Here is a 26,416-nt window from a genome sequence, read left to right as displayed (position 1 = left end):
TGGGTATCAAATTGGAACATTTGGTATTACGTACAAAAGTTGAGCCACTTTTTGTTTCTTTATATTTAGGAGCAGCTGTGGTTGAGTGGTTAGAGCAGTCGTCCTCCAATGGGAGAGTTGGGGGTTCGATTCCACCAGCAGTCACATGCTGAAGTGTCCCTGGGCAAGAAACTAAACCCCCTAATTGCCACCGATGTGTGTCCCATCAGTGTATGAATGTTATTAAAAGCACTGATTAGTGTTTGTACAGATTCAGATTATCTTTGTAGAGATGTAGTAGAGAGCTGTATGAATGTGTGTGTGGAGGTAAATGAGGGCACAGATTGTGTTGTAAAGAGCTTTGAGTATCTTGATTAGATAGAAAGAAGCCATAAAGGTACAGTCCATTTACCGTTTATATTTAGCTTTAGGTATGTTATGTAATTTTAAATAGTCTTAAATAACAATTTTTCAGACTTTCTGAAAGTCTTTTAGAAGATTTATTAAAGTGGACCTACTCATGTTCTCTTAGACTCTTGTCCATTTTTAAGAGATGTTTTGTTGTTTTACAATCATTTTACTTTGGCCCATGGATCAATACGGAAGGCTCCTAAACTTAAGGATGAACCTGTGTGTTGTGTCGACACATAAAGAAATTTAAATAGGATGTTTGGTACCAGCAAAGAGTCTAACAACAAAAGAAAACGTGTTATTCCCAAAGAGCAACTAGCTGAAAACTTGGTCAAGTGAATGACGATGTGTCGTTGAACTCCTCTCTCAGGTCTTCAATGTCCCCCCCCCCCCCGTTTCTTAAAAAACACAACTTTCGCATTACCATTTATCAGCTGGAAAATTTGTTAAGTCTACTTTTGTCCTGTATTTATCCACTTTTCTCATTTTTTTAGGAATCCACAGCACACCAAACAGTCAGGCTTTCCACTAAAACAGTAGAAGCCGACAGAAAAATGAGGTGGCTCAAGACTTTTGCACATTACTATGTAATGATCATGAGAAATAAATCCAGTCAAACGTCGACTTCTCTGTTTTACACTTTAGTTTACTCTGCAGACAGAAAATTAAAGAGTTATTTTTATATAAGGCAAGCAATACGACAAAAACAAATGTTTGTAAATCTTGAAACAAGTGTTTTTCTCGACTGGATATTCATGTGGCAAGACAATTTTAAAAAGGAAACTTTATTACGCCTAGATGCAGCCGCACACCAAAAAGGAAGTTGGTACCGTGCTTATTTTTCAAGTTATCGTGCTCACAACGTGCACAAACAGATGGACAGAGGGTATTTCCAATCCCCTCTCCGCTCTGCGACAGGGCACACAAACTCAGAAAGTGCAAACAGTGTTGACGTGTGATGCATTAACTTTTAGTTTTCTTTACTATTTTATGGTTTACTTATTGAATGAAAAGGTCAAGAAAGATGATTAAAATAATTATTAGACATAGCTCTTCTATTATTTGCCCCCCCCCCCCCAAAAAAAAAAAAAATACAGCTGCAAAATACCTTAGACTAATGTGAGAATGAACTCATTAAACTTCCATGGTGCTTTCAAAATAAAAGCTGGCAGGGGCTGTTTAACCACACCAGCACGGTCCACACGTCCAGAAAAGATGTGATCTGTGTGATGAGAATCACACCATGCCGGGGGGGGGGGGGGGGGTATGTTGGCGTGACTGGATCAAAGTTTTCCTATTTGGCCGCCACTTGCACACCCTCCATAAAACAGGACGATCTGGATAAAGTGTGTTTCATGTCTCAAATGCTTGGATGGAAGTTGCAGATTTTTTAATCCACTGCCAGCACTTTATATATATATATATATATATATATATATATATATATATATATATATAATAGAATCTTTATCAAATATTTTGGGCCATCAGTGCAACATTAAAGGGATAGTCTGGCCATTTGGAAGTGGGATTTTGTGAAAAAGTTGTGCATATTAGACTTTTACTTGTTGTAGACAGATCTTTGAGTGACCTCAGATTGGAGAAATAAAATTTACATCCAACAGGACGGAAGAGCTCACAGCTAGTCTGAACAGTCAAGACCAAAGTGGATTGCAAAGTTAGTAAAAAAAACTCCAATCTTAAAAAAAAATGTCTTATAGCGGTTACACAAACTCTAATGGTAGAATTAGAACAATTGTTTTTAATTGTGTAAATGTTTATGAAGTATTCACACTATTGTGATCCATTTTTCTTTCGTATATTTTTCAGCATTTTTCTGGTTACACAATTTTTGAGCTATTTCAACAATTCAAAACGTTCAGCTCTTTCAGGACAATCCTGCTATGACTTTTGGTATTGTTGCAATTTGAGCTTTTTGAACTATTTAGGCTTTTCTGTCATTTTTTTCTCATAGAAAATGAATTGAGCTCATTTTCCATCCTTCAAATCTTGAGATCCGTTTACAACCTTTTATTGCTCCTTTCACATTTTGTTCTGCTTCTTTCAGCTTCTTTGTGCAAATTTAAACTTTTTTCAGCTACTTTCAGCTAGGGATTTTTTTCCAGCTATTTTGTGCTGCTGTCAGCTTCTTTCTGCTAACTTCAGCTTGTTATACTCCTTTCGGCTTATTTCTGCAAGTTTCAGCATTTTCTGATATTTCAGCTACTATTTAGCTATTTTTATATTAATTTAAGCTTTTTCAATTATTCCCCGTTTTTTGCACTCATTTCAACTATTTTCAGCCTAATTCAGCAAAACTGTGCTCTCTCCACTTCATTCTAGTAATTTAAGCTTATTTTTCTTTTTAGCTACTTTTCAGCTGATTTTTATTTTGTGTCTGCTTTTTCAGATAATTTCCACTTTTTTTGTGCTCATTTCTGCTTCTTTCAGCCCAATTGGGCAAAATTGTGCTCTCCACTTCCTTCTGCTAATTTACACTTGTTCTACCTTTTCAGCTAACTCTTTTGCATTTCTTAGCTAATTTTGGCTGTTTGCAGATACATTCAATTTTTTGTGGTAATTTCTGCGACTTTCAGCCTAATTAACTTATTTCTACTAATTTCAGCTTGCTATGCTCCTTTCAGCTTATTTCTGCTAGTTTCAGCTTTTTCTGCTATTTAGCTGTTATGTGCTAATTTTAGCTTTTTCAGCTAATTCCACATTTTTTTTATTTTTTAGCTCATTTCATTTCCTTCCACTCCCTTCTGATAGTTTTATCTTCTTTCTGCCTTTTCAGCTACTTTTTATCTAATTTTAGCTCATTTCAGCTTTTTTTATTTTTTAGCTAATTTCCAAATTTTGGGGTTCATTTCTGCTTATTTAAACCTAATTCAGCAAATATATGTTCTTTGCTTTCTTCTGCTAACGTAGGCTTGTGCTTTCCTTTCAGCTACATTTCAGCATGTTTTAGCTAATTTTAGCTGTTTTTTCAGCAAATTCTTCAGCAATAAGCATTCACACTGCATTTTTGCAGGAAATGCAATTTCTCTCGTTTATATTACTTTTAACAGAAATAAGTTGTTTGTTGCTGTTAGGACAATTTCAGTGTAGTAATGGATCTTTTGTATGGTGAAAATGACAGCGGTGGAATAGGTTATAAAATATTGTTTGCATGATCCACTAAGAAATGTTTGGGATTAGTTGTTTTCATATGGAAGCAAATTACTGTATCTGTAAGATATTATTTCTTAAAATCATTTTCACAGAACTCCACTTCAAAAGGGCTAAAATATCAGTCTAAGAACTAAAATTACAACAAAAAATGGTGGCCAGAACTTTGCCAAAAAATTTCTAGACTGCGGGTATTAGCTGAATATATGTTGGGTAGGGAACATAAATATACTTTTCAAATACAAACCGGATTCCAAAAAAGTTGGGACACTAAACAAATTGTGAATAAAAACTGAATGCAATGATGTGGAGGTGCCAACATCTAATATTTTATTCAGAATAGAACACAAATCACAGATCAAAAGTTTAAACTGAGAGAATGTATCATGTTAAGGGAAAAATCTGTTGTTTCCAAATTTCATGGCATCAACAAATCCCCAAAAAGTTGGGACAAGTCCATTTTTACCACTGTGTGGCATCCCCCCTTCTTCTTCCAACACTCAACAGACGTCTGGGGACAGAGGAGACCAGTTTCTCAAGTTTAGAAATAGGAATGCTCTCCCATTCATGTCTAATACAGGCCTCTAACTGTTCAATCGTCTTGGGCCTTCTTTGTCGCACCTTCCTCTTTATGATGCGCCAAATGTTCTCTATAGGTGAAAGATCTGGACTGCAGGCTGGCCATTTCAGTACCCGGATCCTTCTTCTACGTAGCCATGATGTTGTGATTGCTGCAGAATGTGGTCTGGCATTATCGTGTTGAAAAATGCAGGATCTTCCCTGAAAGAGATGACGTCTAGATGGGAGCATATGTTGTTCTAGAACCTGAACATAGTTCTCTGCATTAATGGTGCCTTTCCAGACATGCAAGCTGCCCATGCCACAAGCGCTCATGCAACCCCATACCATCAGTGATGCAGGCTTCTGAACGGAGCGTTGATAACAACTTGGGCTATCCTTGTCCTCTCTGGTCCGGATGACATGGCGTCCCAGTGTTCCAAAAAGAACTTCAAATCGTGACTCATCTGACCACAGAACAGTCTTCTATTTTGCCACACTCCATTTTAAATGACCCCTGGCCCAGTGCAAATGTCTGAGCTTGTGGAGCTTGCTTAGAAATGGCTTCCTCTTTGCACTGTAGAGTTTCAGCTGGCAACGGCAGATGGCACGGTGGATTGTGTTCACTGACAATGCTTTCTGGAAGTATTCCTGAGCCCATTCTGTTATTTCCTTGACAGTGGCATTCCTGTTTGAGGTGCAGTGATGTTTAAGGGCCTGGAGATCACGAGCATCCAGTAGAGTTTTACGGCCTTGACCCTTACGCACAGCGATTGTTCCAGATTCTCTGAATCTTTTGATGATGTTATGCACGGTTGATGATGATAACTTAAAAGTCTTTGCTATTTTACTCTGGGTAACACCATTCTAGTATTGCTGCACTATCTTTCTGCGCAACAATGGTGGAATTGGTGATCCTCTTACCATCTTGGCTTCTGAGAGACACTGACACTCTGAGAAGATCTTTTTATACCCAATCATGTTGTCAATTGACCTAATTAGTGTTAATTGGTCTTCCAGCTGTTCGTTATATGCTCAATTTCCTTTTTCCAGCCACTTATTGCTACTTGTCCCAACTTTTTTGGGATTTGTTGACACTGTGAAATTTTGAATCAACATATTTTTCCTTTAAATTTTACATTTACTCAGATTAAACTTTTGATCTGTCATCTATGTTATATTACGAATAAAATATTGACATTTGCCATCTCCACATCATTGCATTCAGTTTTTATTCACAATTTGTTTAGTGTCCCAACTTTTTGGAATCCGGTTTGTATATTGTTCCTATTACAATCAAGAAAACACCTTTTGTTGTTGAAAGTTGTATGTCATTTAAATAAGCTAGCATTTTAAAAACTTTTTTTTTTAACCAAAATACCAAATTTTTCATACATGTGCAACCTACAAAAAAAAAAAAAACGAGAGAAAGAGACGAAACATATTGTGAAATCTGCTGTGAATGGGCTTTATTTCCAAACGTTATTTTTGAATTGTTTGTTCATTAATTTAAAAAGAGCAAACAAGGAGAACCAGTACTTTTATTGGTAGTGTCATGATGTAAGATGTAAAAATAATACTTTAATTTCAACTGAATCACTTAAAAACACAGCTAGGCTGTGGGTGTCTAAATATGAAGAATTACAGCAGACACTAAAATTACTACATTTTCATATTTTGTTTTCGATGTCCAAAATAAACACGCTCCGAAATACCACACACAAGAAGAAAGCCTAGACTTTAATAAGCATGAATCCCTGTTTCATTTAAAATGTCTTAGTGTTAACGAACACGAGTTAATAGATTCCTGACGGAGGTGTGCTCACATGTACAAACACAGTCAGCACATCTGTTCCCATTAAAAGACTGGACCCTGTCAGCAGCAGATTTCAACACGTGGGGTTATCACAGTGGCATCAGAGCCAGCTTTGATTAAAAAAAAAAAAGAAGAGGAATCCCGACATGTCAAGGTGCAGGGGTCAAGACTCCCCCGAGGCTTTGGTATGGCAATGTCACACAAAACCAACAAAACTGTGCCGACTTGGACCAACTATTTGCTGACCTCTAGATCAATGTAAGTCCAAGACAAACGTCAGATTGAATTACTTCGATGTCAAATGATAATACTAAAAGGCTGATGTTAAAAAAATGTAAACATAAGAGAGCTGACACCCCCCTCCCTTCCCCCCAGCAGAGCCTAGAATCAATTTGCGGTGAAGCAGTAAGCCAACGTTGCTATTAGCGCTAACACAAGTGGAGCACCACTGTTGCCCAACTCAACTCAGTGCCATGAAATATTTCAATGATCCACTTCATTTTTGATGAGAATTTCAGACTTTGACCACATGCAGGACATGAGGTTCAACTTTTAATCAACCGCTTAACCACGAAGCGCTTGGACAGAGCAGCAACTTCTAGCTCCAGCATCTGAGTGTGGCCACTTGATAGCTTTAGGTGCTGGTTGTTGAAACAGAGCTGAGTTTTCAGTCTTTAGTGGTCACTTTGGTACATTCCACGAGCACAGTCCAAATACAGTGCCATGGAAAGTTTATCCACCTGGACTCAGTACTGCAACAAGCAGTACTGGAAGCACAACATAAACTAAAAAGTATTTAAAGATGATTACCTAAAGGTGAGTATTTAGTGATAAGCACTGAGGTTATTTTTAGGGGTGCACTGATAAATCGGCCGGCCAATTTATCGGCCAGCTGATTTATTAGCCCCGATTTATCGGCCCCATTTCCTTAATTTTCGGAAATCGGACGATACTTGCATGAGAAACAGATTTTACCGATTTTTTGTAGTTTTAACAATTGTCTAAACTTCATTTATATTTCAGAGCAATACTTCATGGCCAGTTAAAACATGTGTGTATTGTTTCTAGGATATTGTTCAAGGGTATGTTTGTCAATAAAACAAGATTGGAAAATTGAAAGTGCATTGTGACCTTATAACACCTGACAGTGTCACTTATAAAACAAAATCGGTATCGGCCAAAATCGGAATCGGCAGGTCAGGATTTTGAGATCAGTGATCAGCCAGAAAACTGCAATCGGTGCACCCCTAGTTATTTTGGCTAAAAGGTTCAGATCCCAGGACAGCAGCCTCCTGCTGAGCCTGGATGAAACATGAAGTGAATTAATCATGAAGCATTCTTACCTCTGAGGGAGTGTAGCTCCATGCAGAGTATCCTTGATGCAGAGGTTGGCGGTTCTCCAGTGGATGTAAAGGATGACTGACTGGATAAAACCCTGACTGCGGGACCTGTGTTTGTATTTGGCTCTGAGAGAACATTGGAGGCTTGGGTTGGCAGTTGTATAAATATTCCTTATGTTCAAAGTCTTTATCTCTTTCTTTGATGCCAGGATTACCATAACACTCATTATAAGAGGTAAGCTGACATTCTTCTTCTCTTTTCTTCTCTCTTTCTCTCTCCCACTGTCTCACCCTCTCCTCTCGCTCCCTCTGTTCTTGCATCTCCCTCTGCCTTGCACACTCAATATCTAACTCCCTCTCTTGTCTTTCCATCTCCTGTTGCCTTTCCATCTCTCTTAACCTCTCTTCTCTCTCCTCCGTTTCTCTGAACCGTTCCCTCTCCATCTCTTTCTGTCTCTCCCTGATGGCGCTCACAGACTGCCTTCTGGCCTCCACAGTGTTTGGAAGTTGGACACTTTCTTGTTGCAGTCCACCCTGGTAGGAGTATCTCCTCTGGGTTGAATGTTGACCAAATTCTCCTGTGTGGTGCTCGGGATGACATTCAGTGTTTTTCTGCCTGTAATGTGATGCATTGGAAGCATTTGGTTTGCCTTTGCAAGTCTCTTCAAAAAACTTCATTCTTTCTGCAAATGGAAGAATATCTGACTCCTCCTTTCGTGTGTACGAAGAGGAGCGACTGTGAGGGGAGTTGGATGAGGAGGTGAAGGCGCAGACTCCATGACGTGACTCTGTGAGCCCCAACACCCTTTCGTCAGAGACTCTACATTGTCGGTCTCCATCTGGTTCTGGCTGTAGTTTATGCTCTGGGGTCCAACGCCAGCGGCGAGCCTTCCCAGCAGGTGCTGGTTCCTCCACAACTCTGACGCCAACGCCAAAACTAGGGATGCCTGGGTCCAGAATCTGGACAGACCTGGATTGATAATTGTTCTCAGTGTAGGTTGTGGACTGGGTTTGAAGGATATCACAGTTTGACTCACTTAAGGTGTTTGATGTCCTGACTTGTGATGATATATGGGAATCTTGAAGGACTGCTGGTGAGGCACACTTGTTCTGAACAGAAAGGTTTGAGATGGTTTCCTCTTCACAATGGTCTGAACCTTCCTCTTCTTGGACGGTTTCTCTGCTGCAGAGCAGTCCTCCTGGACCATGACTACGTTGAAGCTGGGCCTTTTTCCTCTGAATCTCATTGCGGAGGTTGGTAGCAAATCGCTCATTTCGCCGACGGTTCCGTCGATAGTTTTTAGATGGGTTAGACTTTTTTGTGTATTCCTCTTTTTCCCCAAGGTCCTCTTTTTTAGGCCCACACCTGCCCTTTTCTATAACTGCTTGCTCCTGGAGTAAAGTATCCATACTAGCAGCAGCACAAAGGGGCTGAAAATCGCTCTCTGCTATCTGACCAGAGCTCAGTTTTTCCTGGGGTGACAACCTTGTGGGTTCACCAGGCACACTTACGGAGCGACCATAAGGCATATGACACTGAACTGGTGAAAGGGACCTACCATTTATGTTTCCTTCCAGCCTTTCATTTGAAACACCATCTTCCACTTCCAAGAAGACTGAACCTGGGGTTGGACACTGGCTACCACTCCATTTATTTGAAGGAAGCTGCTTCTGAAAAGCTTCGTGGTCATTTGTTGTAGGCTGGACTGATGATGAATTAGACCACTGGTTGCTACAAAGAGACAGTGTGGGGTCAGAAGGATTTGAGGGGTTGTAAGGCTCTACAGAAGAGTTGTCACTGTTAAACTGAAGTAACTGAATTTGAGTAGTGAGAAGATGCTCAGGGGCACTGTGCCGGTGCAGCCCAGCATTGGATTGTTTAGAGTGAACTTGATTGTTCATGGAAGATTCAGAAAACAACAATGCTGGACTGGAAAGAGTGATGGGCTCTTTTTCTTCAGATGCTGTCACTGAGTCAGAGAGATCACCTGAGGTGGTCTCTGATTTGTATTCTTTTCTTGCATTGCTATCGCATCTAATATGTCGAACTCCGTCAATTTGACTATGGATAAAATGTGAATCTACTGCCTCTATCTGTAAACTCTCAGGTTGGTCACACTCTTCTGGTGCAGGAAAACCATTCTGAATTACAAATTCAGAATTTAGACAAGACTTGTTTTCTTCATAATAAAAAACACTGTGATCTTCAGTAGGAGCAGAAGTGCAAAGTTTGTTGGCAGCATCAGTGTGACTCTGGGTGGCCCGAAAACTGTCCTTCCTGGTTGGTGGCTGAGGGGGGTTACTCTTCCTCTCCATTCGAGATTCTCCATTTTTTAACATCTCAAAATCTCCTCCTTTCCGCTCCTGCTCATAACAGCAGGATGAAGGCCTCTCTTTAACCTCTGCAGGTCTTGGTCTGGGCCTGGTTAACGATCTTGACTTGTGTGCAATTAGATCTGGGGCCTCATCCGATGGCCTCTCCAAGGTTGAAGGGTCACCATGGTAGCTTTGACATGCTGGCCCAAGACTTTTTAGAAGGTTGTCCATAGAGCAGGCTTCACCAGGCCTTAGTGGCACAGTGGCATAGTCAGACGTGTTTGAGCTAGCTGAGAAGGAGCTGTAGGCCGAGTCTCGCTTGTTGTTGAAGAGGGTGGGGTCAACAGGTGAACTGTGGGAGCCAGAGTATGGCTGTGTAGTTGGTGTTGGTGTGTCCAAGCTCTCCATAGAGCCCAGGGAGCTGCTTTGGTCAGTGGAGGAGTATGGTCTGGGCAACTGAGCCCACTGCATCGACAAGTCACTGCAAATAAAATAAAATAAAGATAGTTAAAGCTTTAAATACTACCATATAGTTATTTTTAAACATCAACCATACACTGTGTATTTTCCTTGGACATACATATTTTCAACTGCCCAGCTGTGGAATCTGTTTTCTATTAGTGTTGATTTGAGAATCTATAGCAGCTCCATGTGTTTTTAAAGCCCTTTGGAGGAAGCCTCTTATCCCAGAGCGGGATTTCCATCTCATTAAGTCCTACCGCCACGAGTCAAAAATCTTGAAGCAATCCCTTGATTCCGCTCATCTTCTTTCCACCTTGTGCAGTCACTTCTTTAGATTTTTCCTATTTCATTTCCTTTACATCAAACGTACAATTATTCCAAAAGATGCAACTAAAACACCTGATTAGGAACCAAGTTTGTATTGCTATTATAAGTTAGGTAAGTGTTTCATGTTGTAAAATTCAAATAGTATTTTGTGGATCAGAAGTAAAAAAGTTGGGGAACAACAGTTTTAACTAGCCGCACAATGAAAAACAACAAAGTGACAACTAGAAAACAGCCAAAAGTATACAAAATTTGGCTCAACTAATCTAGTTTGGCTGACTATTTAGAACAGACGTGGGCAATATATGGGCCAAAAGTGACCGTCAGACAATCTCTATGCAGCCCTCAAAATTCTCAATTGAAAATAAATATTTTAAATAGGTTGATGAACTCTCACACACCTAGAGACAATTTAGAGTTACCAGTTAGGTACAGCTGTTGCCTCTCAGCAAGAAGGTTCCTGGTTCAAATCCCAGCCGGGGACCTTTCTGTGTGAAGTTTGCATGTTCTCTCCATGCATGTGTGAGTTTTCTCTGAGTACTCCGGTTTCCTCCCACAGACCAAAAACATGCATGTTAGGCTGATTGGTAACTCTAAAGGCTCCTACATACTCGGGTGTACAGTGTGTACTCCATGAGCCATGTGGACACTGCGTGCACTGTCTGCAGACAGTTGAAACTTCATACTTGTGCATACACCCATAGTGGCTGCTGCCCAGCTCCGCAGACAAGGGCGTTTACCTTTGGGACAAATTGAGGTCGCCGATTGGTCATTTGCTAACACGCCTACTGGACTGATTGACGGGATGCAAAAAAAATCAAATCGAGAGCTACCGGTGGCCCTGAGTAGAGGCAGCTGGCAGCCCAGGAGCAGCGGCGGCGGTGTTCTGTGTTTATATGTTGTTAATAAAAAATCTAAAAAAAACCAAAACAAAACAACAACAAAAAAACCCACAGAGAGCGCTGGCCCTGAAGCCCACACATAAGACCGACCAACTGGGAAATCTCCAGACCCTCCCACAGTTACGCCGGGCCTGATTTGAACAGACCATGAACATGAACATGAACAGTTCTAGAATTGCGCCGCTCAAGGTGGCTGCATGTTGGAGCAGCTCTGTTACTTTCATTCTGAGATTTTGCTTTTAGAAACTTTAATTCCTCTTTTTCTGGATGTAAATCACATTTTTTGGATGATTGTTTCCTCTGGTATCGGATGCTGTGCAGCTGGAAGGATTTTTACTGAAACTTTTTTTAGTTTTGGACATTTGTTATGATGCGTAACCATGGCAACAAGGCTGTTTTCTACAACCAACAGCAGCTGACTAACATCTCAAAAGCTCAAATTATATCTCAACTACAGCCCCAAATCTCAAATGAGTTGAAAAGGATGTTCCGTGAATGCATTCCCATCTACCTGCCAGCTGTGCTCGAGTGCCTGACCACCGAGATCCTGGAACTAGCAGGAAAAACGGCTCATGACAGCGGAAGGACAGGATCGTCCCTCGGCACCTACAGTTGGCTGTCCGCAGCGACGAGGAGCTCGGCAGACTGCTGGGAGGAGTGGCCATCGCTCTGGGAGGAGTTCTGCCCGGCATTCGGGCGGTCCTGCAGCCCGGGGGAACCGAGAGGCAAGATGAGTCTGGGTGGACGGATCGGACGGCATCTGCAGCCAGTTTCTTAGGATCCACTGTGGGATGGACCTTTACAAAAGATCCTTCCTACTTACAGCCATCAGTATCTATAACATCTCTTAATGAAACTAGGATAACGAGTTACAACAACAAATAATTTCCCTCTGGGATTAATAAAGTATTTTTGAATTGAATTGAATTTTAATTCTCTAGTGATAAATTCCTTCATTTCTAACAATTTCAGTCATGACATCAACTGAGGAGGAGGAAGAGATCGCTTGCCTCTTTGCAAAAAAAAAACAAAAGAAAAGGCCATTAAACCAGACCACAGATGAAGAAGGGGAATTTAATACATTGGTGTTGCGGACAAAACAGTCCGAGGCTGGTCAGTTTATTGTGCGACACAGAGTACGTGTACGCGGTCATGAAAATTGATCTTTGTGCGAACATGGCTTTAAGGTGTCCACTTTGAGTCCATGTTAAGTCTAATCCGGTATGAGCGGACCTCTGCTGAGTGAAGTACGCCCGAGTAGGTGGGAGCATTAAATTGTCCCTAGGTGTGAGTGAGAGAGTGAATGGTTGTTTGTCTCTATGTGTTACTGTGATGGACTGGAGACCTGTCCAGGGTGTCCCCTGCCTCTCGCACAATGATGACTGGACATGGGCACCAGTGACCTCTGCGACCCGAAATGGAAGAAGCAGGTAAAGATAATGGATGGATTAAGAAAGGCCAAAAAAATTTCCTGAAGTCGTTGTGTTTCCAGAACTAGATTGAACCTTAAAGACTCCAAAAAGCAAGTATGTTTTTTTTAACATATTAAAGCTAGCCAACATATTGTCTCAAGAGCCAGTTTACAAAGAATATGTTTTATATACCTAGAGTATCAAGGAGACTTATTTTTATCAAGCATGCTAACTTTGCTACAAGATAAAGCCTGAAAAAAGTGTTCCAGATTATCGGTCTTAAAGAAAATCTATTTACCAGTACTTTCTCTCTATTTGGCCCTTCAATTGCTTTAAATACCTTGATTTGGCCCTCTGGTAAAAAAAAAAAATAAAATTTGCCCATCCTGATTTAGAATACGGCATCTTCAAAAGTTTAAATTATTTTAAAAAAAGTGAAACCAAAAACAAATTATGGCAGACAATGAAATAAACATAAACTTAATAATAACCGTTTCTCCTTAGGCTGAACTGCCAAGCACTTTGCTTCAACCTTTAAATCTGACTTGTAGTGTCTGTAAAACATCCGCCACCACGACGTTTATTCACCAAAGAAAAACCCAGAATTGTGCAGATAGATGGAACAAAGGACTTCCGAACAAAGATCATCTCTTAATGAAAATCACATTAGAGAAAAAGAATGGGGGGAAATTTTGGGATGAAAAATATATTTGACATATATTGGCTCTCATTGTAAGGGGGGGGGGGGACATGGTGTTCTTGTGCCTGGTTCAAATCCAACCTGTAAAGTCCCCCCTACACACAATCTGCAGACATTTTATTGTGGTTTCTTCCAATAAATAGGAAGACTCATCATTCTTCCTTTGTATTCCTTTGGTGTCTTCTTCAAACAATGGGGACAATTTCCAGAAAGAAACAGGAGGGAAACTGGAAACAAGCTTCTTCACAACAAGCTCTGAACTCAAACAAACACAGTGGTAACCAGTGGACTACCTCCAGGCTCTTTTTGTGGTATTTATGGTTCATGCTTTAAAAATACTGAAACCCATTAGTTTTGTTCCAGTGGTAAAATATTCAGAATGTTGTGCTCATTTAGTGTTTTGTGGTTTGCAGAACCTGAACAGGTTTTCACATTTAATACAAGAATCTCATCAAAACAGCCCAGCAGCAGCAGAGAAATGTTCAGTTATCTTTATCGCTCGCCGACACTACGAGAAAGGGTGATAACGTGTTTTACGGTCTGTGTTTGTTAGTCTGTTGTGTTAGCAAAATATCTCATGAACCAATTGATTTTATGAAACTTTTAGAAAGCAATCATTAGATGGACGTGTACAACTGATGTTTGGATTTGATCCAATTCAAGATGGTCACTGCAGCCAACTGACATTAGCCAACAGAAAATGGCTATATCTTGGTCAGTTCTCCAGATATTGAGCTAAAATCTAATGTGGTAGTAGCTGAGAGTCATTCACAACACTTTTGTTGGAAATGGCCTTTACTATAGTGCTTAACTTATCTTTGAGATTTGACTAAGACAGCAACATCATCATCAAGAGATGATCTTAGTCTAAAACTGTGGCATTAAATGCAGCAGACGATACATGTATTCAAGGATTCCTGGGCCTTTAATTAAACTATACGTTTCCTCAGTTTTGATTAGGGTAAAATAAACAAGCAACAAGAGTTAGCATATTAGCAGGTGAAATGTATATAGCTTTGTAGTGTATGCTCACTACAGAGGCTAATAACCAGCTAATTGTCTCCCATTGCAGAATGAAAAGGAGGGATTGAAAATACCCTCCGTTTGTCTGTGCATGTTGTGAGCATGATAACTTGAAAAACAAGTGAGGTAGTGACTTCTAATATTGATGCTCCATCTAGATATCTTTGGTCCCTTTGCAGCGGCTCTTTCAAGCTTTGACCAAAACTAACATAACACTGAATTTTACTGGTTGTTTTACAAACAATAAAAAAAATACTAGTTTTAGCTGTTTTCCTGTCATTTCTTTTGCAAATGATCACTTTAGCTTTTTGCTTTATTTCTATACTTAATAATTTTTCCAAAATTAAAAATAAAAAAAAGACATCGGTCTGCATAATTCATAATATATATATATTTTTAAAACAATTTTTCCCACTCTTTACAAGATTCTAGTCTTTTAATCTGTCTTAAATTGTACAAATATTAATAAATGTTAAATATCATTGATATTTTTAGCTTTATGTCATCTCTACTGGCCACAAAGTTCCCCAACTAACCTAAAGTGGCCCCCGGGCCACCTGTTGATAATCACAGTTGTAGCAGGTTGTTGCGGCTCTGAACACTTTTATAGTATTTTTCGGACTTTAAGGCGCACCAGATCATTTTCATTCAACTTTATTTATACAGGTTAATCCCATTGAGCCTCGGGGACTCATTTACAAGAGACCTGAATAATAATAATAACAATAATAATAATAATAATAATAATAATAATAATAATAATAATAATAATAATAATAATAATACAACAACAATAAAAACAACAACAACTATAATAATAATTAATGAATTAGAGGAGTTGACGGGGGAGAGGGCGGGTCCCAGAGGTCAGCTTATCACCAGCAAACTGTTTTTTTCCATTATGGAAATGTGCTGTTTGTGGTGGGACTCCAGTTTGTTGGTGGCTCCTCAGATTGAAGAAGTCCTTCAGATGAAGGATGAAATATCTCGGCACAAAAATAAACTGTCCAGATGACCTGACCATTGTTGGATTATTACCTGGATTATTGAGCATGAATATAATAGTAATTTGATTATTATTATTTTTTTTTTTTTACAAAAGTCAATAAATCTGTGGTGCATTTTAGCTTTTTATTTTATTCCTGTGAAATGATGGCGTTCATCCATCTAGATCAGAATCTCGGATCGACCCATGACTAGTTCCCTCATGAGACACTACTTGTAGAAACAAATGCAAGAAAAGTCTGACTCAAAGGAAGGAGAGCTTTATTATCTACATGGGAACAGTTTTTTAAAGGAAGTGAGTGATGAATGACTAAGGGGAGGCTTCGGTATAGATTTGACCCAGCTGACAGAGAGAGTAAAGTAAGAAATAAAACAGGAGCTGGACAGGAAGTGGCAGTCACTCCTACCTAATCAAACAGCAACCTAGAACTTATGAGGACTGATGATGACACTCCCGACCCGAATGCACCACAAGACCTTTGAGTGTTGGAATATTAATTCAATAAAGCAACTTTTATAAGCAGTCCAGTACTGTGAGCACACCAATTTCCTTCCTTTAACCCTCGTACTGTGTGAATGGTTAGACGATAACACACAAACAGAATGTAGAAACGAACACAAAGACATTCAGACTGTACAGAATGTCTCCCTTATTCACACAAACACCGTTTATTGAATGTCTTCCTCTCTTTGTGCACATGTACTGGGAGTCACATGCCATTGTCCAGAGTTATGCCAGGAGCTTCTATTAAATCTAAAAGTGGTGAGTTATATCACTGATTCTTATCAGGAGGGCAGTGCAGACCTCTTGCATACAAGGCAAGTGACATGCAAGGACAGAGACTCATTTTATTGTGAGTCAATTTACGAACAACGCAGACTTCCTCTTTCTCGAAAAGTTACAGATTACCTTGGTGAGATCATTGTAATATAAAGACTCAGTGCATGGCTTCTTTTTGTTCAGCCCAACAAGCTTTTGTCCCTATTGGTTCAGTGACAAAAATAGAACATTTGTTATTTGAACGGTGAGCTTCTAATTTAACAAGATAAATACCTAAAAACTTTTTGTTTGCTCATCGTTATAGCAAATGTGTGTCTCAGTCTTTTGCTTAATAAATGCACTTTGACAATCAAATCAGCTGCACTTCAAAAGCCGATAAGTGGAAGTAGGACCGTGCAGAGGGACGAGTTGCTGTGCGTTTCTTCAAAATTTAACAAGAAACGCAACTAAAACAATTATCTGTTTGCTTGAAATTATAGCAAAGGTCTGTCTCAGTGGAACTTTTACTTAATAAATGCACTTTAATGGTCAAATTAGCTGCATTTTGCCGGGGTGGTGCAGCGAATTGAAGCTGGTTTGTCGGTCGCTCCAAGCAACGAGCAAAATGAAATTGGCAGGTATGGCAAGCCAATTGTGTCATTAATAGCTGGTGAAGATTCTCAGTCATCCAGGACATGGTAACTTCAAAAAAGTTCAAGACAAAAACAACAAAGTATAAAGTAAAGTATAATAAATAAAGACCAGTTGTTTTTGTTTTGAACTTTTTTGAATTTGTCATTATAGCCACGTTTACCTATTTATTACATGATACAATGGCATGCCTTACTCTGGTGCCATCTAGCGGCTGAACTATGGTAGTGTTCAACAAAGTCCATGCTCAATAATCCAGGTATACAATCCAACATTTTTCAGTCAGGTCATCTTGACAGTTTCTTTGAAGAAGAAGAAGAAAAACTTCTTTTCTGATGAAGCCTTCTGGATCGAAGGTGAAACGTTTCAGCACAAAAAAAGAAACTGTCCAGATGACCTGACTGAAAAATGTTGGATTGTATTCCTGGATTATTGAGCATGGACTTTGTTGTTTTCAACCAGTTTGGCACGACTGTCAACAAGGAAGAGGGCTGGCAATGGAGGAGGGGGCGTACCAAAGAAACCATCTTATCATAAGCAGAACTGGTTTGTTCTACTTTGGAGTAAGCTGTTGGGGGAAGAATCAGTTTTGTTGTGTGTTTCCTTGACTGATGAAGTCTTCTGGATCGAAGGCGAAACGTTTCAGTACAAAAAAAAGAAACTGTCCAGATGACCTGACTGAAAAATGTTAGATAGTAGTAGTAGTAGGCTTCTGGGTAATACCAGATGGCTAGGCCTCAGACTGACAAAGCCTCTTGGATGAGGGGCGAAACGTTTCTTTTTAACAAAAAAACGAAGTCCAGATGACATGATTCAACCTTTTTTGTTGTTATATACCTGGATGACTGAGAAAACAAACTTTGTGTTTTTGAAACCATTAGTGAAAAGGCCAGACTTCAGGGGTATCTGAGGCAGGCTTGAAACACAAGAGTCAGGGTGGCTTCTGGGTAATACCAGATGGCTAGGCCTCAGACTGACGAAGCCTCTTGGATGAGGGGCGAAACGTTTCTTTTTAACAAAAAAACGAAGTCCAGATGACATGATTCAACCTTTTTTGTTGTTATAAACCTGGATGACTGAGAAAACAAACTTTGTGTTTTAGATAGTAGTGTTCAATTTTTTCAGTCAGAATGAATGAAAATGGTCATGTCAGCCAAAAATTGGTTTATAAATATGGGGAAAAAATCCATAAATACATCGCTTTGGCCTATAAGTCACAGGGCATGTAAAATATGCAAAAAAATGCAACTTATAGGGCGAAAATACGGTACAAGCACAAAGAGAAAAACCTAATCCTTTTTGTGGACTGAAGTGGAACCTCTCCCTTGTGTCACATTAAAATACTAACGTGATATTTCTAATCTGTGAGAATAAAGGACAACTTCAGGTAGAATATCTAAGCAAGAGATGGAGGGAAGAATTTAATAAAAATGCTCAAAGAGGGTAAATTTGTTTTACCAACAAGTGTCAGCCTTTTAAAACTGTTCTCATTTCTTTTATTTTCTAAAAGTAAACTTGATGCATAAGGCTGATCTTGTTGGCAGTTCAGTAAAGTGAAAAACCTAATTTGTGCTTAGATTATTTGGTGTAATAAAAATAATGGGGCTTTTTGCTTTGCTCTGAGGTAATTAAATTATTCAACAGTCTTGTCTGCTAGGTGATGTTTTGTAGGTTATAGTAGTTCTGCTATAAAAAAAAAAAGCAGCATGTAACGTTTGCAACACAAACACAAACATGTAATCTGTCATTATTGGGATGGTAGGTTAGGTGGGTCTATGACATCATCACTTTCAAATTCTTGTGTTTAGTCTATCCAAACAAGAATGGAAGGGTGGTGTTTAAGGCTTTTCTTGGTCTGGAACCTAGTTTCAATAAAGAGTTTCCTATAATGTTGTTTCCATGTGGACGCAAGGCTGAAACGTTTGCATATTCACCAAACGCTGTTCCCGTGTGGATGGGGTTCTGGGTGTTACATAAGAACCGCACACAAGGGGGGGAAAAGCTTGTTTTCTTGAGATAACAAGAAAAAACTAACTTATCTCAAATTAACTTGTGATCTTGAGAAATTTAATTCAAAATGATTAATACCAAGAACAGTAGTTCTCTGCTTTATATTTAAGAAAAGCACTAATAAAATAATTATAGGTAGTTTGAGCCATAAATAAGTTCAGTAGTATGTGGCGTGATGGCTAAGAATAAAATGAACCGATATGAAAGGGTTTTTTCCCCCACTAAACTGGTTCCATTGCTAATTCAGCACATTGGAGATAACGTCTTATTTGTGATCATCTACAGAAACTCAAAATACAACAAATAATCAAATACTTACCAAAAAGTATTGTAAATGTAAAATAAAAAATCAGTTCCAAATTCACTTTCTGGCTGTGGAAAACCAATGTAACGGTAAATTTCATTGTGACGTGAAAAAATAATCAGTTTTAGTCACCCATTCTGTCATTTTAACCCTTTTACATGCAAAAACAGTTTACGTCCTCCCCGTTTCTCATCATCAGAGGAATCTGACTGGTTATCTCTTGGGAATGTTTAAATGGAAGCCCAGAATAGATCAATGCTTCCTGAGTGGACTGTGTTGACATTAAAACACAGTGATGTCACCTGTTTCCTGGCGATTGTTGTCTTTTCGGGGCACAGCCAGTCACAGTGAGGACCAAAATCCCAGACACTGATTTACAGTCTAAAATCCCATGGAGTCACAGGATGACACCCTCATTGTTAATAAAAACTCATCACAAAACCACCATATAAGGCTTTTTTAATTCAGTATTTTCAACTGCTACAATTAGAGAGAAATTATTTTAAAAAAGCAGTAAAGTTAGTTTTTGTTTGTGGATTCTTATGGCCCTTTCTCACTGGAGGCTACAAACTAATGCCAAGAAAACATTAATTCATTCATTCATCTTCAACAGCTTATCCAAGGTCAGGTCAAGGAGACAACAGGTCCAAGAGGGAAAGCCAAACACCCCCCTCTCCAGGGACACTGCCTGCTCCTCAGGTCAGGGAGGATAGTAGAATCCCTCCAGCCAGTTTTGGGATCTCTTCCCAGCAAAACACCACCATAACATTTCCAGAGGGAGACGGCCATGAGGTGTCCCAATCAGATGTCTGAACCACCTCAGATGACTCCATTCAATGAGGAGCAGCTCTACACCATTTCACAGACTGAGCTTAGCCACCCTATGAGGAAACTCATTTAAGACACTTTTATCCATAATTTTGTTCTTTCAGTCATAATCCACATGAACCAAACTCATATTTGAAATTAGTGGTGTTTCGATGCGAGCTTTAAGTACACGTACTTGTATTCATTAAATGCCCCAATACTTTGGGCCAATGCCATTTTTATGCTTGGTGATGTCATTTCCTCTTCCACTGTGCAAGTAACAGAGTACAAAAAAGTCCATAGTTTAGAGACATTTTAAGATAAACACAGGTTGTGTTAAGACAACAATACTGATTGATGTGATCTTTATTTATTTATTTTTTTTTTTGGTGGGGGCGAGTGGTGGCGCAGAGGTTAGAGAGGTGGGCCTTAATAATTTTAATAAAAGAAATGTGTTTCTGAAGTCATTGTGTAATTCATTCAATCTTTATTTATACAGGTTAGTTCCACTGAACCTCAGGGAGGTAATGTTTAAGTACTAACTCGTTAACTACTCAGTATCAATATTCAGTATCGACAAGTAGCCAAACTGAATGTACTCGGGCTGAAATATATATATATATATATATATATATATATATATATATATATATATACCTGTATATATATAGTATTGGGACACCCCTATTTGAAACATGGACAGAAATCCAAGTGTTTCTCCCTCTAGTTCAGCTCCTTCACCACAACAGACCATACTAATGACCTGACCGCTACAGATGAAGCCCCAATTCACTGGTCAACTGTTTAGTGTCTTGCTCACACAGGATAAGAAAAGTAAATCTATCTACAGTATATTTAATTTATTTGAGCAGCAATCCATCCATCCATCCATCCATCAACTTTTACCTACTTCTTTCTTTTTGGGTTGTGGGGGTCAATGGTGCCCATATCCAGCAGTCACTGTGCAAGAAGCGGGGGACACCATGGACAGGTCTCCAGTCCATCACAGGGGTACATAAACGAGACAAACAACCATTCACTCTCTCCCTCACACCTAAGAACAATTTAGAGTTACCAATCAGTCTAACATGCATGTTTTTGGTCAGTGGGATGAAACTGCAGTACCTGGAGAAAACCCACGCATGCACGGAGAGAACATGCAAACTCCACCCAGAAAGGTCCAAGGTCGGGATTTGAACCGGTGACTTTCTCGCTGAGAGGCAGCAGCTCTACCTACCATGCCACCTTGAGCATCAATCCACTAATCAGGAAAAACAAGAAACTTGCAGAATAATCTTAGATTCTTAATTTCCTTTATTAGTTTGGATAAACAAAAAAAAATTTAAAAAAACAGAATTATTTGAAAGTACAAATATAAGAAATAAATAATTGAATCAGTTGTGTTTGTGAACCATATACTTTCCAAGAAAACTGACCAAATCAAATAAAACTAGAACTCCTTGCATGCCAAAAGTTTTAAGCAAAGATATTTTGATTCATGCTCAATAATCCAGGTAGATAAATCCATATCGCATCTATTATGCGTCACCGCTGACAACCTGGAAATGTGGGCTGGTGTGCCAAATATCGATTGGCTGCCAAATGGCGGCTGCGGGAGCGTGCACAGTAGGACTTTAACAACAACTTAACAAGATTAACACTTAAAAACAATTATTTGTTTGCTCGAAAATATAGTAAAGGTGTCTCAGTCTAACTTTTCCTTAATAAATGCAATTTGATGGTCAAATCAGCATTTTGAATTATGCAAAAAAACGCGACTTATACAGCAAAAAATACGGTGGTCTCCCACTAGGGAGAGGGCGAACGTCAGAAACCACCTGAGCACCATCAAACTGGTTGACCCACTATGTGAAGGTGCAATTTATAAGACAGAGTTTGTTGTGGATCCTCGGACTGATGAAGTCCTTTGGGTGAAAGACAAAACGTTTCAACACAAAGAAACCATCCAGAGGACCTGACTTAACTTTGTTAGATTTTAAGCAAATAATTTGTCCGATGTCTTTGAGCTCAAAGTATGGGTGGGAATGACTCTCCATGTTAATATATCATAAGCTCAATATCTGTAAAATCAACTGAATTCTAGTTATTTTTGTGTTTGCTAGTTATTCAGCTGTGGTGTCCACTTTGAGTCATGGTAATAATAAGCCTTTTCAGACACAATAAAACCTTAATGGGACTAGTTCACAGAATGGGAGCAGATTTCTTAACCGTCACACTGATAACCTACTTTGGTTAAACTAAATAGGACTATAAAATCTTTGCCTAACTTTCAGACTTCATACACAGTGACAAACATTTGATGGTTTGCTGCTTGTCAAACGCCTCAGGGTTGAGACACACCACTTTACCAAAGACATTTTGGCCAGAGGAGTGTTTATTTATTTTATTTTATTTCCCTCTGGGATTAATAAAGTATTTTTGAATTGAATTGAATTGAATTAGCATTGGGCAGCACGGTGGCACAACTGGTAGAGCTGCTGCCTCTCAGCGAACAGGTCCCTGGTTCAAACCCCGGTCCAGGGGCCTTCTGGGTGGAGTTTGCATGTTCTCTCCGTGCATGCGAGGGTTTTCTCCGGGTGCTCCGGTTTCCTCCCACAGACCAAAAACATGCATGTTAGGCTGATTGGTAACTCTAAATTGTCCCTAGGTGTGAGTGAGAGAGTGAATGATTGTTTGTTTCGTTTGTCTCTATGTGGCCCTGTGATGGACTTGCGACCTGTCCAGGGTGTCCCCCGCCCCTCGCACAGTGATTGCTGGACATGGGCACCAGCGACCCCCGTGACCCAAAATGGAATAAACGGGTTAAGAAAATGGATGGATGGATGGATGAATTAGCATTCGTTACCTGCAAGTGCTGGACAGTAATAAAGCAAAATGAGACGTACAGAGACGGTCCAGTTACTTGTTGTCTCACCTGCTGTCAGCTGAGTGCCAGGGTAATGCGTAGGAGCCGGAGTGGAGATGCATGGCAGACGGAGGGGGAGGTGGAGGAGGGGGGAGTGGAGGGGAGTCTGCAGGGGGCAGAGGTGGGGGCGACGGAGGAGGTGGAGGAGGGGGTAGGAGCGACTCCGACAGCTTCGCCAAGTGCCAGGAGTGAGATCTGATGAGAGGAATGCTGCGCCTGTGTACGGATGAGAGGGAAAGACTCCGGTGAGACCTCGTCACAACAAACGTTTTTCATTTCTTGACCTGCTCTTGGTGTCAACAGGAACCTCTGACCATCGGTGTTGAGCGTACTCTTTTGTCTAAACATGAGCTCTTCCAGCTAAGATCACAAACACGACATACTTTCTCAGAACCACAGCTGCGTTGGAGCATCAGAGCTCCAGTGAAGCACAAACCTACAGCGGCAGGTTCTCAGAGTTCGTGGTAACTGCTTCCTCACAAGTTGTTTGGGACGTTTACTGCGCTCCTCTTAAAAAATAATCTTACACATGTTCTCTGCGTTCTCCGGTTTGATCTAAAGCCAGGCATTCCAGTGCGTCCCGAGATATTCACTAATTCCCTTTGACAGACTTCCGATCTCACATGCAGGCCAGATTCAACCGAACCTCCCGTAGATAAAGTGTTCGTGTCAGATGGAAAAAAAAAAAAGAGAAGCAAGAAAAGGTGACCAGACAGTTGTAAATGTATCATTCTCAGAGTCTGAAATAACCTCGTGTTTTTTTTAATAACACACCGTTTGGATTCCTGGTGCTGGGTGGAAGTGCAGGGTATGGAAATCTGCTGACTTGTGGCTTAAGACTGGATCAGGTTTAAGTTAGAAATGTGAGGTTTGCTCTAAACTTGGCTCATGTGAGCCACTGACTTTACAAAACACTTGGAAGTGAAAACATTCACATTTTAAATCTGTAACTGAGAAAATCCTGGAAAACCATTTAAAAACAACAACATTATTCTACTAAATACTTCCTGAGCCAAAAAGAATATCCGACATTGAGATCGTGCACTGAAATAAAACAAAGAAAACCTTCATTGCAGCTAAATTACAATAGTCTTATTTAAATTTAGACTTGTCTAGGGTTGAGCATCTACAAAGCATATGTAGACCGACTAACGACTTGATGTTGACAAGTTTTCTTTTAAGATTTGTCTTGCTCATCGGATCTGATGTGAAACTTGTCTTGGACTTTTCTTTTCTGAGACCAAGGTCAAATCTTGGTTGACTGGAGATTGGATATGACAAAAGTAAGACAACTCAAAGTTGACTTCTCTTACAAGAGTAAGAGTACAGACATGTGAGCTTGTCTCGTTTTGGTTTATACTTTAACTTCCATAGACTGTCTTGAGACTTGGACATGTCTCACATGGCACTTATGACAAATCAAACTCAATATGTCTTGGTTTACTACAAGCATGATATTCATGTGCTGTGAAGGCTATCAGGTGTGTTTTGGATATGATTTAGTGAAAATTCTGAGGACTTGAATCGACCGTATCTTGGACTGGGCAGGGTTTGTATACTGATCATGATTTGAATTTATCATCGCAGAAACAACTTGACTGACGTAGAAATAGAAGTAATAATCGGTTGACAAATTTTATTCGACCAATATTGGCACTTTTAAAAAAACAAGAGTAAGGCATACAGTACAATTTATGCCCATTGACAAACTCATATACAGCACCCTATAGCAATGGCCAGAACAAGCAAAGCCTTTGCATAACCTCCGATCTTGATTTGTGACCTTGACCTTAGAGCCGGTATGATAAAAAGTTGACATAGTATGAAGTTTAATTATTTTGAGCATTTCAGAAGTTATGAGCGAGACAAAAGAAAGTTTAGACACGTACAGAGACTTTACCATAATCTGTCCCCTTTTTGATGGGAATAAGCCCAGTGCACAAGTTCTTCTAAAGTTTGAAGAATGTCTGTTCATTTAGAGATTTTTAATACATTTTGTTTAACCACAAATACATTTTGATGCAAAAGAGAAAAATCTGTTGCACTTCAGCCATTGTCCATCTTGATTTCTACAGATTGGCATCGGCCATAAAAAAAACTTGACATTGGCTCTGGATTGTCTTTGTGTTTGGTCTTTGCATTGGACACACTTCTCGTGACAAATTTTAATTTTGATTTGAATACAAAATTCCCAGTTTATGGTAAAAAACAAACAAACAAACAAAAAAAAACACTTTTCCCAAAAAAATCACCCTCAGTTGAGTCTGCAAGAATCTAAATTTCGAAAGTCTTTCCTTCAGAAGGACAAAAACTTCCAAATATGCATTCCAAGGGCGCCATTGACATTATAGATGTGCCCTTTATTGTTTTTCAAAGTGTTTGGCATATAAATAGCAAGAAACACTTGGGTCAAGTTGAAGCCAATGATAAACCGTATTCGCTCTGAAGAGATTTCTATTTAAATGTATTTTATTGCTGTTACAGTCAGTGTGCACTTGTCCACAAAGTAAATAACTTAAAACGGACTCAATGAGATTTAATATAGCAAATCATTTTTAAAGCAGAGTTGTCTTTACCAGCTAATCTACATGAGGTCACTGATGATGTTATATGAGTCAAAAATGACAATCTGTCAAAAACAAATGAAAAACAGATCGGACAGTAACAAAACATCTAAAGTCATTGACTTGACTTACACTCAGCATTACTGCTCCAATTTTTCTCATCTGACTCATAACTCAGACTTGCCTCAAAAGACTTTTATAAGTGGTTTGAAATTGAGCAAACAGCCTAAAGTTGAATTCCCAACAACAGCACCAAGTTTGAAAGTACAAAAATGTAAAATGATGCTTTGCTTGGTGACATTTCAGAAAACTGCTTGGTACAGTGGGTCCAAAAACACAGAGGTACCATTTTGGAAGAGGAATGTGGTTCCTGGCACCACGAGTGAGAGGAAAAGACCATTTTTGAGTATTCTTGTTTATGATAAAGCAGGAGCAGGAGACCCATTTCCAAAATAAACACCCCCAGCTTCCTGGTTCTGGCTACTAAAGAAGGATATCAATCTGAGCCCACTGATTGTTCAGCTTCACTGACAATGTCCTTGAAATATCCCCTGAGAAAGTTTAGCTCAACCATGTGTGTGTGTGTGTGTTTATTATTTTGTGAGTGCATTTGAATGTGTGGGAACTATCTAAGCTCAACCAGACAAAATATCTATTGATTATTGATTATACCATAAACATTCAGCAGACCCCACTTCCTCTCTACTTCAACACCACCTTCTGCTTCTTCAATAAATATCCAGAGTTGCCATTTTTAAGTCTATCATAACAAGCAAGTACAGTACTCTGATGTCTCCCATTGCTGAGGGACTGGAATAGTGAATGTTTGCAGTTTTTGAGTAGAGCACAGTACAGCTACCTCTCAGTACAGCTACCTCTCAGTACAACGACGTCTCAGTACAGCGACCTCTCAGTACAGCGACCTCTCAGTACAGCGACCTCTCAGTACAGCGACCTCTCAGTACAGCGACCTCT

General features: G+C 39.6%; 1 protein-coding gene across 1 annotated transcript in view; it reads right to left on the bottom strand.

Moving 5' to 3' along the window:
* Positions 1-26,416, bottom strand: part of shroom4 (shroom family member 4) — a 190,683-nt gene that overhangs the window by 13,819 nt on the left and 150,448 nt on the right. Inside the window, 2 exon segments of the mRNA XM_037675473.1 lie at positions 7,279-10,072; positions 22,887-23,093. Coding sequence (XP_037531401.1) covers positions 7,279-10,072; positions 22,887-23,093 — 3,001 coding nt within the window.

Source organism: Nematolebias whitei, chromosome 1 (genome assembly GCF_014905685.2).
Source record: "Nematolebias whitei isolate Nwh7 chromosome 1, NemWhi1, whole genome shotgun sequence".
Classification (NCBI taxonomy): domain Eukaryota; kingdom Metazoa; phylum Chordata; class Actinopteri; order Cyprinodontiformes; family Rivulidae; genus Nematolebias; species Nematolebias whitei.
The sequence above is the reverse complement of the archived record's forward strand: the minus strand, read 5'-3'. Positions and strand labels throughout refer to the sequence as shown.